The 14,544-nt window shown below is 41.9% G+C and overlaps 1 protein-coding gene across 5 annotated transcripts in view; it reads right to left on the bottom strand.

The window, feature by feature from the left end:
- Positions 1 to 3,418: 3,418 nt before the first annotated feature.
- The window catches only part of ATG2B (autophagy related 2B), a 78,662-nt gene continuing 67,536 nt past the window's right edge, over positions 3,419 to 14,544 (bottom strand). For 3 of the 5 annotated variants that reach the window (XM_079915017.1, XM_079915019.1, XM_079915018.1), the window contains exons 39-42: positions 14,234 to 14,355; positions 13,837 to 13,991; positions 12,988 to 13,137; positions 3,419 to 8,463 (exon numbers count right to left, since the gene is read on the bottom strand). In XM_079915017.1, coding sequence (XP_079771143.1) covers positions 8,233 to 8,463; positions 12,988 to 13,137; positions 13,837 to 13,991; positions 14,234 to 14,355 — 658 coding nt within the window. In that variant the 3' untranslated portion in view covers positions 3,419 to 8,232. Of the gene's footprint in view, positions 8,464 to 12,987; positions 13,138 to 13,836; positions 13,992 to 14,026; positions 14,078 to 14,233; positions 14,356 to 14,544 lie in introns of those variants that run through there. The other 2 variants (XR_013827345.1, XM_079915020.1) reach the window with 2 other exon arrangements.

The following is a 14,544-nucleotide window of genomic DNA, read 5'->3' as shown; positions in this document are numbered from 1 at the left end:
CACTTAGATGGTACTTACTCTGTGTCAGACACTGTTCTGATTAACTCGCGTAATCCTCATAACAACACTATTATTAGCTCCATTTTACAGAGGAGGAAACTGAAGCACAGAAAGGTTAAGCAACTTCCCCAAGGCCACACAGCTAACAAGTAATGCAGCCTGGGTTCACACCCGGGCAGTCTGACTCAAAAATATATATTCTTAGCCACTATACCAGCAGTTCCCCAACTTGTCTGCAATTAGTCACCTAGGGAGCTTCAAAAGTACACCTTCAAAAAGTACATTTAATACATTATATTGTGATTTAATTGGTCTCGGGTGTGGTATGGGTTTTGGAATTTTTAAAAGCTCCTCAGCTGATTCCCATACACGGACTCATTTTGAGAACCACTACGTTATACTATCCTGCCTCATTACTCAGCAACGTTTGCTGAATTGAATGTGTTTGCTACAGCAGGAACTGCTTTCAGGAATGTAAACAAACAAGGAGGAAAAAATAATATCCAAACTTTGGTTGTATCAAATTATCCTGGAGTGTAACTGATTGTAATTCCAACAGAGTCTGTGCTAAGAGCATGGGTCTGGAGTCAAGACATTCTTGGATTAACATCTCTGCACGTAGCAGTGTGAGTGGAAAATGTTGCCTGCCATATTACTGAACAAAGGATGTTGCAGCCACCGAGCCACTACAGCTGCCCTGATGGTGAGCCCTGAGGGAACTCAGGATGGAGACAAATGACCTCGCTGCCAGCCCTCAGCCATGGCATCTGCCCCCAGTGGTGTACCCTGAGGGGAATCAGGATGGGAAAGCAGGGGATACTGGTCCCAGATAGCTGAGGTGCACATCAAAGGAATGGTTTCAAGGAGCCCAGACTCTTGCATCTTCCCATACACAGAAAAGTGCTGAAGTCCTTAACTTGAGAGACCTGATTTTCTTTAATTAACAGTAATCTTTTGAAGTCCAACTACCTGGTCTTCATTGCAAAAACTCCTATGTATCCTGGCTCCTCCCTTACCTCTTCAGAGCAGTCCCTCAGAGCTAACTGAGGGGCTGTCTTCTGGGCTTGAAGTCCTCAGAAAGACTGCCAAATAAAACATAATTCTCTACTTTGAGGTTGTGCATTATTTTTTCCAGTGGATAAGAGTCTGGCTACGTGCCCACCAACCTCCATTTCCTTCCTGCCTAGGTGCACAGCAAGACTACATTACCCAGCTTCCCTTGAAGCCAAGTGTGATCATGTGACAGGATTCTGACCAATAGAATGTGGGCAAAAGTCTCCAGCACTAGGCTGTCCTCTTTCCTGTGAGGCAGATTCTGAATGGGGAGGCAGAGCCACAAGATGGAAGGGGCCTGGGCTATTCCAGCACCACTTAGGGGAGAGCTGCCAGATATTCAGGAGCACTGACTGGACTTGATGTAAATGAGAAATAATTTTTTTGTTAAGCTGCTGGGATTCGGGGGGTTATCTGTCATCAGTGACTAGTGTTCCTTAACTAGTACATTGTGTGGCTTTGGGGAGGTCACTTATCCTAAGCCTCAGTGTTGTCATCTGCAGAATGAAGACAATAGTACAAATACAAATCATGTCCGAGTGCTGGACAGCTTTCATTTGCCCCTCCAGATCCACTCTCCACCCCCCTCTCCCCTGCTCTCTGCAGGGGAGGCTGAGCCTGACATGCTGCAGTAAGTTAGGCTCAACCTATGGGAGGCTCCAGCAGGAGGTGGGAAAGCAGGAGCCCGAGGGTGGGATTTAGTGGTCTGGGCCCCTCTGGCTACTTGGCTCCACCTAAGGCCACAGCTGTATCAGGCAGCCCTCTCCTTCAGCTACGGGTTCTGTGAATCACTCTATCTCTTTGTCCCCTCAGGCCTGTGGTGAGGCTTAGCACTGCTTCAGTCTCCTGATAGATGGGATGGGAAAGGGGGAGCAGCCTCGTGTTCCTGTGTCCAAGGTCAGCGGGAAAAAGTCAGACACCACCACTGACTCACAGAGCTGAGGCCGAGTCAGCTCCCGAGGTGCCAGTGGATCTCCCTTGCCCCTGCCCACCTATGCTAAATCAAGTCCCTTCCTTACACCTCCTTCAGTCGCCCCAGTGGCCGGCCATCTGCTTCCTGCCAGGACCCTGGCTGGTACGGAATGTGAATGCCATGTTGTTGAGGTTTGAACAAAGTAGTAATCACACAGGAAATACTTAACAAATGTTGAATTTAAAATGAGAGAAATGCCACAAAGTTTGTTGAGAGGAGTGTGTGCTATAATGAATAATGAGGTAATAAAGAGGTAAGGGTGGCTGGGCCTGAGAAGGGTAATCTTTAAGCTGAGATAAGGAGGAACCAGGCAGAATATTCCAGAAAGGAATGTGGGGAGGCTCTTACGCACTGTGCTCGCTCCATGCCGCACATGATTTTCACCAGGGGAGCTTTTGGCCCAGTGGTTTGCACCAGTGGGCTTTTGCCACCCAGGGGACATTTGCCACCCAGGGGACACTTGGCCATGTCTGAAGACATTTTTGGTTTACACAAGTGGGGATGGGGTGCTACTTGCATGTACTGGGTAAGGCCAAGGACGCTGCTAAACATCCTACAGTGCACAGGACAGCCCCACAGCAAAAGCTTATCCAGCCCCAAGGGTAAGATTTCTAAAGTGGAGAGAATCTAACTTAGCCCTGCTCCCAGACTTAACGACTGTGGCTGGAGCCCAGCCTGGAGAGGGGAGAGGGGTGGAGATGCAAGATAAGCAAGTTTGGCTGACTAAAGTATTCTGAGAGCCTATAATCTCCATTTTCTAGCAAAATTCCTTCCTTGGTTTCCTAATTAGTGAAGAGTTGTCACTAATTTAGACAACGGTACAAGTTCCTCTTAAAATAAAATCCTAGAATGAGCATGGGCTTTGGGAATCAAACCATGGGACCTTAAGAAACTTCCTTGACCTCTCTGAACCTCAGTCTCCTCCTCTGGAAAAGAGGGATTATTACAAGCACCCCTCAGAGGGGCTATTGGGGTTCTATAAAGAACCTGGCTCACAGCAAGCACCTCACAAAGGTTCCCTTCCCTCTCTCACAAGAGTCATGTGTGAAGTGTGTTGTGACTCACGATTTTTCCATGATTGCTCACAGTGGATGGTCATATAATGACATCTGTCACATCAAAACTTATTTTACAGTACTGTCTTTAAGAATAAATATTTCTTTTAAATATTCCTTTTATAAATAATAATATTCCTCCAAAAAGAACAGGTTTTTCAAGTATTTATCTAGGTCCCTAAGACCAAAACTATAAGATGTGTTTGCTGCAAGTCTACATTGTGGAGATAAGATAACTAATGCAGTGATTAATATCCCAAAGGGGGAAGGAGTGGCAAATTCTAACATTATATGCCCTACGTGTCTCAGAAGGCAGCAGCAGGTGGCTACAAGAGTTGCTATTAGACGTACTTATCAGCACAGGATCATAGGAACACCATTCACAGCAACAGGATCTGACACAGACCTACCCTCTGCCTCAAGAAGTATTTTATACAGGCTTTTTATACAGGGAACATTTCTTGGTGAAAGACAATAGTGTTTAGAGCAAACTCCAAAGAGTAAATATTTTAATTTTCTTCAAGAATATTCTTAAATTCGTAATAGTCACACTAACAAGTTAACATTTCCACAAAAATACTCATATAGCATCAGTATTCTTAAAGTATTCATATCCATAATTACCTCAATTAGGAAACTTAGCAACGACAGTCAACATATACAACATATGCTTTTTACTTCTGGTGAGATCAATTCAATGTCTAAAATAAATCAGGATGGATTAACATAAGAGCTGAATTGGCGTCCCTACCAAATTTCGCAATGAAAAAGCAAACAGTCCTGTGTGACCGGCAAGTTACACAAACAATGTAAGACAAATCCAACTAGAAATTGGAAGCTGCCATTTCATATACACAAAGTACATGTGAAACAGCAAAGTAAACATGTTTCTTAAAGGAGGGGCTGCTATTTCAACACCCCCAGAGCATTAGAGATGTCACTGAGTCAGCCGACATCACATCTACAATCTCTTGAAATACATCAGATAGCCATCTGGTGCTTTTTATGAAGCAATATGCTTGAAACCAAGGGGCCAACACTGGTTACAGGAAGCAAAAATGTCTAACACCTCTGTTTTTAAAAATTGCTGACATTTCAAAATATGAATTGTTGAAACTCAAGTTTCGCATCTCCAAAGAAGCCGATCGTGGTGTGTTAGAATGCCTTCTCTCTCTCTCATTTGCAGACACTACAATGAAAGGAAAATACTTCTGATTAAAACTAGCTGACTTGCCACTGTGCATGTAAAGTCTACTGCAGGGAGCAATGCCTAGCATGATCCTGAAACTTCTGAGATAAAACTAAATTGGCATTAAAGCACTCGGTTATTCTCAATGAAGAGACTGACTATACCTTCCGGGACACAGAAATAAGATTTCTTGGTAATGGAAAAAAAATTTTCTTTCCTTCATTATCTATATACTACCCAAATAACCTTCCTTTTTAACCTAAGACTCACAAATTTATATTGATATTTGAGTTATTCAATTTAGTACCAATGGGTATGTCCAGTTGATGCATTTGCAGATGCAAAGTATCGCTTTGCATCTGCACAGGCCCTTCCTTTCACGACGCTTAAAGAACTTTATAGACATTTTCTCTCGTGTCTTAAGTAGGTCAAGAGGATATGAAGGGAAACAGGGAACAGACTGCTCACCACGGGCCACTAGCCCTGCCACACTGCCACAAGCTGAGAGTTCATTTACACCCCACTCAGGTGTGAGAAAACTGAGGCGGGGCAAAGGTAAATGATTGCTCTTAAGCTGAGTCATGCAGCTTTTTACATATACAAGATCTAAATTCGTGGTAAGATAATTAATTGTTAATCCTAAAACTACTTAGTGCAAGTGTGGATTCCTCGTTTAAAACTGCTTAACTTGCCTCTGCCCTCTGTCTCTCGTCTCCCGTCTCTGGTGAGAGCACACACGGTGCACAGAACCTGAATCAACAGTACCCGAGGGTGGCGAGCGGCCCCCGAGGAGCAGACGTAGTTGTTTGGACTGTTTGGGAACTGAACAAAGGCACCAAACCTACAAAACACAGTTTTTAAAGGAGAGGGAAGTGACGCATAGCATGTCGCAGGAAATACTGGTTTTTAGTCGGCACATTGCTATTTGGGAAGATTTTTTTTTTTTTTTCTTAAAGGGAGTTCTGCATTATAAAAATATTGATGTTAAATATATGTGCTTAAGTGGGACTCCAAATTGGACCCAAGCTTTACTAAAATGAAAGTCTTCGCTATGATGTCTAGAAAAAAACATTGCATCCTATCTGTCCTAAAAGGCAAATGCTGAGCGGACATTCTACCTGTAAATAACAGCAATCTGTGGACAGACAGGAAGGGAAACTGGGGGATCCTAATCAAGAGGAGATGTCACCATGGCCTCTGCTGCCTGTATAACGTAAAGTGGTCTTAACATGTTCCTGCAACACTGTGAGGTTCTGAAACTCACAAACGTATCCTGATCAAGCTCGCTGACCTGGACCCCTCGGGGAGAAACGTAACGTGGACTCAATGCAGCAGTACGTGGACATGCTCAGTTTGCTCCATTCGGAAGTCAGCCTTGAAGGCACCATGGCCGTTCAGAGACACGTTACTCTAAGAGATCAGAGATCTGAAGGAGCCGTGGCTACTGTGGGTGCGATGTGGCCAGTGCTCTCGTTCGACACCACCACCCGTCCCAGGTGCCAGAGGCCTGGGGCACTCAACGGAGTGCCACATCCCACGTCATCATTCACATGCATACACACACACGCTCTACTCATCCGAAAATCTCTGTTGGGCTTTGTCGTAAGAAACCCCTTCATTTACAGAGAGGGACCCAGAGGCACAAAGAAACTCAATGTCTTGGCAAAAGCATCCACTTGGTAAGTCACAGATCTGGCAACACGAGGATCCTGCCAACACTCTCTACTGTGTCATGGTGACGTAAAAGCTCGAAAAGACACTATAGAAAAAATTAAGGACATTTAACAATGCCTAAGTATTCAAATATAGAAAGGACCTCTATGTAAACATCTCAAGTAAAGAGCATCTTGGTTAAACTGACAATGACTAGACCCTGACACTGAATCTTTCTGAGACACAAGGTTTCTGTTCCCAAACATGGAGTCTATTAAAAGCAGGTGCAGGAGGGCAGAACAGAGAGCCATGGAAATTACACTATAAAGACATATGTTTAAATGGGACTTATAAACCCAATTTGTCAAAAAAAACAGATCCATTTGCAACTCAGAGTACAAAGAAGAGGATGATTATTTCTCCCTATACTAATTATTTAAGTTCAATGAGATGTAGTACGGAAAATATATTTAATAAAGAGATTTTATATTTTTAAATTTGAGCAAGTGTTTTCCAGTTTGATTAATCATCACAGATATCACACACAGCATGTTCCCTTATAAGGGAAAATACTGGTGTCAATGCGGGGGTGCCTGGAAAGCACCCCGGAAGCAGGCTGAAGCTTCATACAATCAACAGCCGTGGCTAGCGTTCAGGACCACGTTCTGGCTGGACTCCATCTAACTAGGGCCGAGTAATAAACGGTCCTGTGATGCTTAAACAGGTGGTTTTCTGAGCACTATCCTTTTAAGTTTTTCAGCAGTAAACAGAAAACAAAATTAAATCAAATGCTATTTAACATCATTTTATAAATTTTAAATGTTCAGATTTTTGGTTTACATTTGCTTTCTTGTTTAGAAAGTTTAGAGAATGAAATTGATACAACGTCATTTTCCAAACCCCAGAGTGAAAGCAGTTGTGAAATCCAAATTCACCTCGATGACATCCCCCCACTCTAGAAAATGAGGATGTACATCGTGCAACTTTAAACAGTGGATGAATACAAAGTCCTATATTTTCTTTCTGCTAGATTAATCTAAAGTTAGAGGCTGAGTTCTTGAGAACAATTTCCCTCTCACTCCTAGGTAATGATTTACTTGATATTAACCAAAATCAATTTTGAGAAAGTGTTCCCAAGGGTCTTGGAATAAATTCTAGTATTGCATCTATGAATATGCTCTAAGAGAAGCAAAATATTCATGGAAGCATAAAACAATTTTACCTTTCAATAAAAATATTTTATTCATTCCTGACAGATTATCAAAATGTACATTGTTAACCAAGTAAAAATGGTACTTCGAAATAGCTGACTAGGGCATATTTGGAGGATTTTTGGTTAATTTCAAAAGAGTAAAAACCACTTTCAATCTCCCTTTCCACACATTCCTAATAACCTTGCACTACACCTGCTTATAATTGAATATATAAACAATTAGATGGGCCCCAGTTCATTATAGAATGCACACTTTCATTTACACTCAGAATGAATGAAAGTTATTACATTTGAGTTACCTTCCTTTGCCAAAAACCTTCAGACTTACCCCTCTTTATATTTTGTGTAACTCTATAAATTACACGTAGAATATAGCACATAACTTGTATTAATCTAAACACACACACACACACACACACACACACACAGACACACACACACACAATAAAGTGCAACACAACAGAACAAGTCTGCGACATTCACGTTCTCAAACTCCCACAGAAGGCTCTTCTGAGCAAATGGAAACGACATTGTTCGCGAGTGCGGGAACACTAAATCCAACAGACTAGGTTATTTTTCCCTCACGGGTATTTATATTGAAAATCCTATTTGTTTTACTTTCCCTGTGGCTTCTGTCTCTCATTTTCAATGAAAGTTTCGAAGCTGTGATTCTCTTCAAACCTGGAGAAAAATCAACTCCTTAGAGCAACGTAAATAGTGCTTTCAAAGTGCTCCAATGTTTCTGAGCACTCTGTACTGTAAAAGGAGGTTTCCAATGACAGCTGTCTGTAACACGGAAAAGTACAGTCATTTTAATAAAAGCAAACATTCCACTAACTGGGCAGCAAATGCTTCATGGACTTTTGACACCAGCCACCAAACGTTTCTATCCTACAGGCAAGTACCAAACTAGCCCTAAAATGTCAAAAGGTTTTGGTTGCATGTTGTTTTGATACTAAATTATTTCACTAAGAAATGGTTTTGTTCCTGAGATGAGCACAATAAAATTAAGCGAGTTCCCCCTGAAGCTGCCAGTGGGATACTCTGTTCCTTATTTCCACCCTCATTATCTTCATGAAGAACCACGTCTGAAACGTCAGTCTTCTCCGTGGCGCCATTTCTGTGACTCGTCTTGCCGAACGTCTGGTCTGATTTGGTTTCTCATGCCACCTAAGACGCTGGATGTTGCTTCTGTGGCAACGATCAGAGGTTTCACCACGGCTGGAGGGATCTGGCGCAGGACCTCGCCCACGGCGCCAGTCACCCCTCTGCTCTCGTGCTCCCGGGCTGCGGTTTCGTAAATGGTCTGAGCCGTGTCTGCAATTCCCTGAAAGGGGGGAGGGGAGAGAAGGGGAGCAAATCACTGGTCAGAAAACTCTCTAAATTCTCTCATAATACACACTTTAGTCGAGTTAATCAACAGCAGGTTTGTAACTAGACAAAAAACAAAACAAAACAGAACCTGTACTTTTGAGATAAGCCAGGATAATTATTTTTATGACAATTCTAATTATAAGGGAAAGTAAGATGCAATTATTATGATTTAGCATTTTATTGTGACAGTTGTGTACACTACAATTGTAAACTACAGTTTCACGTGGGGAAGCTTACAGAAATAGTCAATAATCCAAGAGCAGCTCTTCTGGCACCAGTAATCACTCTAGTTAAATCAAACTTAGCAAACAAAGCTTCTTGAATAAATATAATCACTAAATGAATATGGGGATAGCACCTGTGATTCAACTGTAACAAAAAACCTAATTTGACTAAGCTCCAGAAAGTAACTTAATTTGTTTTAAATTACTGGCTATGTACTAGAAGAGATAACTGTGGACCATTCAATTAAGATAAAAGGCTAAATAGAACATTTTACTGGATTAAACAGAGAAAATTCTGAGAACATAAAGCAGGACCATGTTTAATAATTAGAAACAAAGCTTCTGCAGCATTTTTCATCTTTCTTCTAACTGTGTAACATTAAAATAATCATGAGTGCTGAGCTTTAGAGCTGAATACGTAAATGAGTAGGTCAAGCCAGAGTGGTAAAACGCCATACATGACTTTCAAGTCTCTACCATTTGTCTAACTCAAAATCCCTTAGGGGCCACGAGGCACTATTCCACTGTGACCATTTCAGTGACAGGCACAACGAGAGGAACTTTGGGCTCTCCAGGGAAATCAAGGAGCTTTGCCCTAGTCCAAAGTCTAGCCCTCACTTTGACAACCTGATGCGAGTATCATTTTTACACAGCACAGCAGGCAAAAAACATGTAATACCGTGGCGGGGAGGGGGTTACAGAAGAGCTAAAAAAAAAATGTAAGTGCTATTGTTCAAACTATCTACAGAATAACAGCCAACAAGTAAAACCGTCACCACAGTGAAGATGCTTACAATTTACACATTTGCCCACATCCTCCTCCTGCCTGCTCCCAGGTCCCCTCCCTAACCCACAAACAGTCGCTGTTAGTGTGTCAGAACGTGGTGATCAGCACCACCAAGCAAATTCAAACCTCAGCTCCATCATTTAGCTGTGTGACCTGACACAAGTGCTTTAAGAGGGGAATGAAAATGCTGTAGTGATTGTTAGAGTTAAATGAAATACTGCACCTAAAGAGCCCGGTACAACTCAGCAGGTACTAAGTGCTCACCGAACAGCTCCTACAACTACTACTTCCCTCACCACTGCTCCCCAACCACCACGAGACCTGATCATGCAGAGCAGGGCTCGGCAAACTGTCCCTGCAAAGGGCCAGGTGGTAAGTATTTGCGGGCTGCACAGTCTCTGTCATATACTCTTCTTCTTCCTTCTTGTTTTCTTCTTTTTACAAGCCTTTAAGACTGTAAAAATCATTCTTACTAGACGGTCCATATAAAAACAGGCATGGGCCAGATCTGACCTGAGACCTATCATTTGCCAACCCCTGATCTTGTGAAACACATGTGATGTTTCCTCTTGATCTCTGAGTTACCAACATATAATACAAAAAGAGACAGTATTTTTTTTATAAATTTATTTATTTATTTTTGGCTGCGTTGGGTCTTTGTTGCTGTGCGCGGGTTTTTCTCTAGTTGCAGTGAGTGGGGGCCACTCTTCATTGTGGTGCATGGGCTTCTCACTGCGGTGGCTTCTCTTGTTGTGGAGCACAGGCTCTAGGTACGTAGGCTTCAGCAGTTGTGGCACGCGGGCTCAGTAGTTGTAGCTCGCGGGCTCAGTCGTTCCATGGCATGTGGGATCTTCCCGGACCAGGGCTTGAACCCGTGCCCCCTGCACTGGCAGGAAGATTCTTAACCACTGCGCCACCAGGGAAGCCCAAGAGATAGTATTTATCACCACCTAGGAACGTCTATTTCAAAAGTTTTCTAATACAGAATTCAGACTCCGTCTAATCAAGCACACCTACCACATCAAATCATGCTCACCTTCCTTCCTCCCTTCTTCACACAGATGGTTTTAGAGAACTAAACATTAGACCCAAATACCTGGGTTCCGATCCAGGCTCCACTACCGTCTCGCCACGGTACAGTGGGGAAGCCATTCTTGCTGACCCCGTTTCCTCATCTCTAAGTCAGGAAAACCACCTATCTTTTAAGGGTTACTATACTCTTGGCACAGAATAAGCACACAAATACTTTTATTTAAATGAGCATAGATTAAGTTAGGGAAGAATTTTGTGAACTGCAAAGTGCTACGTACCCAAGTGCTATTATATCCTGCTGCAAACTGCCCCTGCTACGCCTTGAAGCCCAGGATAATTTTTACAAACCTAATTTCTAACATGTCTGCTGATTACTGGCCCAATCCTGACATCTGTAGGAACAGGTCTGACTGGTAATTATCTCTCTTTATTCTCCCGACTAAACCTCTTTTTAAGAGAGGTGATCCGTGGTCTTGCCTTTATTTATCCACTAACACATTTCTTGGGGGCCTCACTTCAGTCTTCTTCCCACCATTTGGGACCACGTGGGCTTCTTTTGTCACGTAAAAGACTGTCCTAAGGCACTTCTGCCTGTCAGAATATGACAGGGAAAAATATCATTAATGAAGTCTTAACACACAAATCATAAGTAAAATGACCTCAAACTTCATGTCCTATGTCAAAAAAAAAAAAAAAAAAGATTAAGACAAGGAATGCTAACAAAAGGAAAAAAAACTAATACTAAACTTTCTTTGGGTTATTTGTATGGAAATATGTTAATATTAATGTTTCAGACATTACATGAAATTCCTAAAAATCTTATATGTTCTGGTATAATGTTATAAGTCATAATTCTAGTTATTATTTTAAAATGTATATCTCAGAAATAACTAAATTTCCTTGTCAATTGCATTATTATGAACTTTCATCAAATCTTTAACCGTGGTCATTTTTAAGTCTTTTGTCATTTACAGACAGTTCTGGGTGTACTCTGATGCTTTTGCAAAAATGTTCCTATAAAAGGGTTTCACCTTCAAGGAATTCATGGAAAAGACTCTGACAAGTACAGGTTTCTGGTAACTGACTATACTGCTGAACTGAATGAATAAGTATTCTCAGAACTCTAATGGAAAACTGATGAATTCACAAAAGTGCTAAGAAAAGATCAAGATGAAACAAATTAATTACATGGGACTGAGTGAACTGATGAGGATGATTATAATTTTTGTGACTTTCTGTTTGAATAAGAAAAAAAAAGAAAGAAAAAAAAAAAGACAAGGAATGCTCCTGTCAACACCCATAAAGAACCAGGATTCACTGGTGCAACTAAATTACAATTTGTTAATGCTTAATAAGTGTCAAGATTCAAATAGTTACAAATCACCAATTCTACCCTTAACAACTTCTTGCACATACAAACAAAGGGGCGTTTATATGAACATTCCAATAGCCGTATTTCAGGGGAAAAAATGGAATCTGGGACTTCCCTGGTGGCGCAGTGGTTAAGAATCCGCCTGCCAATGCAGGGGACATGGGTTCAATCCCTGGTCTGGGAAGATCCCACATGCTATGGAGCAACTAAGTCTGTTCGCCACAACTACTGAGCCCACACGCCTTAACTACTGAAGCCCGCACACCTAGAACCCATGGTCTGCAACAAGAGAAGCCACTGCAGTGAGAAGCCCGCGCACCGCAATGAAGAGTAGCCCCCGCTTGCCGCAACTAGAGAAAGCCCACGCGCAGCAACGACGACCCAACGCAGTCAACAAGAAGTAAATAAATTAATTAATTTTTTTAAAAAGGAAACTGTCCACTAATAGGAAGATAAATAAATTATGCTATATTCATACAGTGAAATACTATACAAGTTTAAATTAGATCTACATATATCAATGTGGATATATCTTGAAAGACAAAAGTTACAGAATGGTACAGATGATACCATTTATGTTAACTTTTAAAATATAAGCAATTATTTGCTTATGAATACATACTTACATGAAACTATAAAAAACATGCACAGAAAAAATATCTACCATCTTCAGGATAGTGAAGGCATGGGAATGGGGTCAGCATTTGTGATTAACCTGAAAAATTTTATTTTTTAAACAAATCTGCGGAAAATACAGCAAAATATAAACATATGTTAACTCCACTGGTGAGTCCATGGCGTGTTTCTACTACTCCTTGTTTGCTTCTGTATGTAAAGAGATCAGTCTTCCCACTAGATCACTACTCTTCTCGTGAGCCTGCAGGACAGGACACAGCCTCCTCTCTTACCTCATGCAGATATCTGCACTCACCAGCGACAGAACAGTCCCAAGTCCACCCCAGGGGTTTCTTTGGGACAAAGCCCAAGTGCCGCTGCTCTTTAGATGAACGTCAGGAAAGCACGCAAACTGCTTCTGGCCTGTCCCCTCGGGTGCCCACTCACCTCCTTCACGACACTGTAGGCCTTGGCCACACCTTCCCTCAGGTCCACTGGCTGGTGGGCTAAGCGGTGATGAGGGAACCTTTTGACCTTCTTGGGCTCGATAGAAAGGGTACCAGGAGACACCATGTCATAAGCAGTCTCTGCCGCCGCCTGGATCATTTTATCAGAGAGTGAAAAGTGAATCAGAAAACAAAAAAGAAATCAGAAGAAAGTCTGGAGGGTTAAGCTCCAACAGTGCACTTCCTACGGGGAGAGAGGAAGAGGAGAGGGACTCACACACCCTCAGACCGGCCCTTCTGCAGCATTTGAATTCTTTACAAGAATGTATCACTTTTATAACGAGAATGTTAAAGTGTACACTAATGACTCGTATCTGGATTGAGCTGAACTTTTCAGCCCCTCCTCTGCCTTCTGAGGACACTCTCCGTGTTACCAAGGTTAGACAAGAATGCATGTCTGTGAACAACTGGATAAGGCCAAATGGAGCTTAATACTTAATATAACAAACCTCAATACAACCACTATTAGATCCCTAATGCCTTCTTTACATTCAGCTATGATCTTTTCACATAAATGTGGTGAAATAAATCCTTGGCTAACTTAATAGTTATAATTTACCTGAAAGAGGCAAACGAATTTGACACTGTAGTCCACTGCTTTATTATTTAACTACTTATTTAACACTGGACAGCTAATCAAAAAAAAAAGTTAATGATATGAAATCATTACAAATAAAATATTCTCAATATTTTATACACTTTCACAGTACATTTTGAGAACAAAATAACCCAACTGCTTACAACAGCTCTTCCTCTTTGTATAGATCAAGCTGGTCTTTGGAAAAGATACCTGTATGGTTTGAACCATTCTGTTCGTGAGTTCTAGAGCAGCCATCGCTGTCGAGGTGCCAAAGGAGGCAGCGCCTCTCTGAAACCCTCTGACGATGCGGCCGCCCTTCCGGTACTGCTCAACTGGCAACCAGACCAAGTCCTTCAGGCCTTGCACTAGAACAGCAGCCAACACACAGAAATCAAGAGGCGTGCTGGAGCTTAGATCTCTGCTATCATTCCAACCCTCGGGTTTTTAACTCCTAAAATGGGAGGCAAAATTTTGTACGACTAACATGTAGGTTTTTCTAGAAAGATGATCCTCACGTAGATTCTCAAAGGCATCCATAACCCCAAAAGAGTTAAGAATCACTGATCAGGCAAAATATATTATCTTCTAATTAAAAAAGAACACTCACCTAATTGCACTAGTGAATGCATAGGCCCAACGCCTCCCAGAATTCCTGGCAGCTGGTTCTTCTTAATGTCAGTAAGCCATTCAGTGATTGCATATGAGAATAATTTGTCAACACCTAGCAAACTAGAGCAAATGACTGTAAGTATATAGGAAGGAAAATGAAATTTATAGGTTTAGACAAGTTTGGGGAATTTTTTTACTTAAGACAAAAAAAGAGGGCTTCCCTGGTGGCACAGTGGTTAAGAATCCGCCTGCCAATGCAGGGGACATGGGTTCGAGCCCTGGTCCGGGAAGATCTCACATGCCGCGGAG

The sequence above is a fragment of the Stenella coeruleoalba genome, assembly GCF_951394435.1.
Source record: "Stenella coeruleoalba genome assembly, chromosome: 2".
Classification (NCBI taxonomy): domain Eukaryota; kingdom Metazoa; phylum Chordata; class Mammalia; order Artiodactyla; family Delphinidae; genus Stenella; species Stenella coeruleoalba.
The sequence above is the reverse complement of the archived record's forward strand: the minus strand, read 5'-3'. Positions and strand labels throughout refer to the sequence as shown.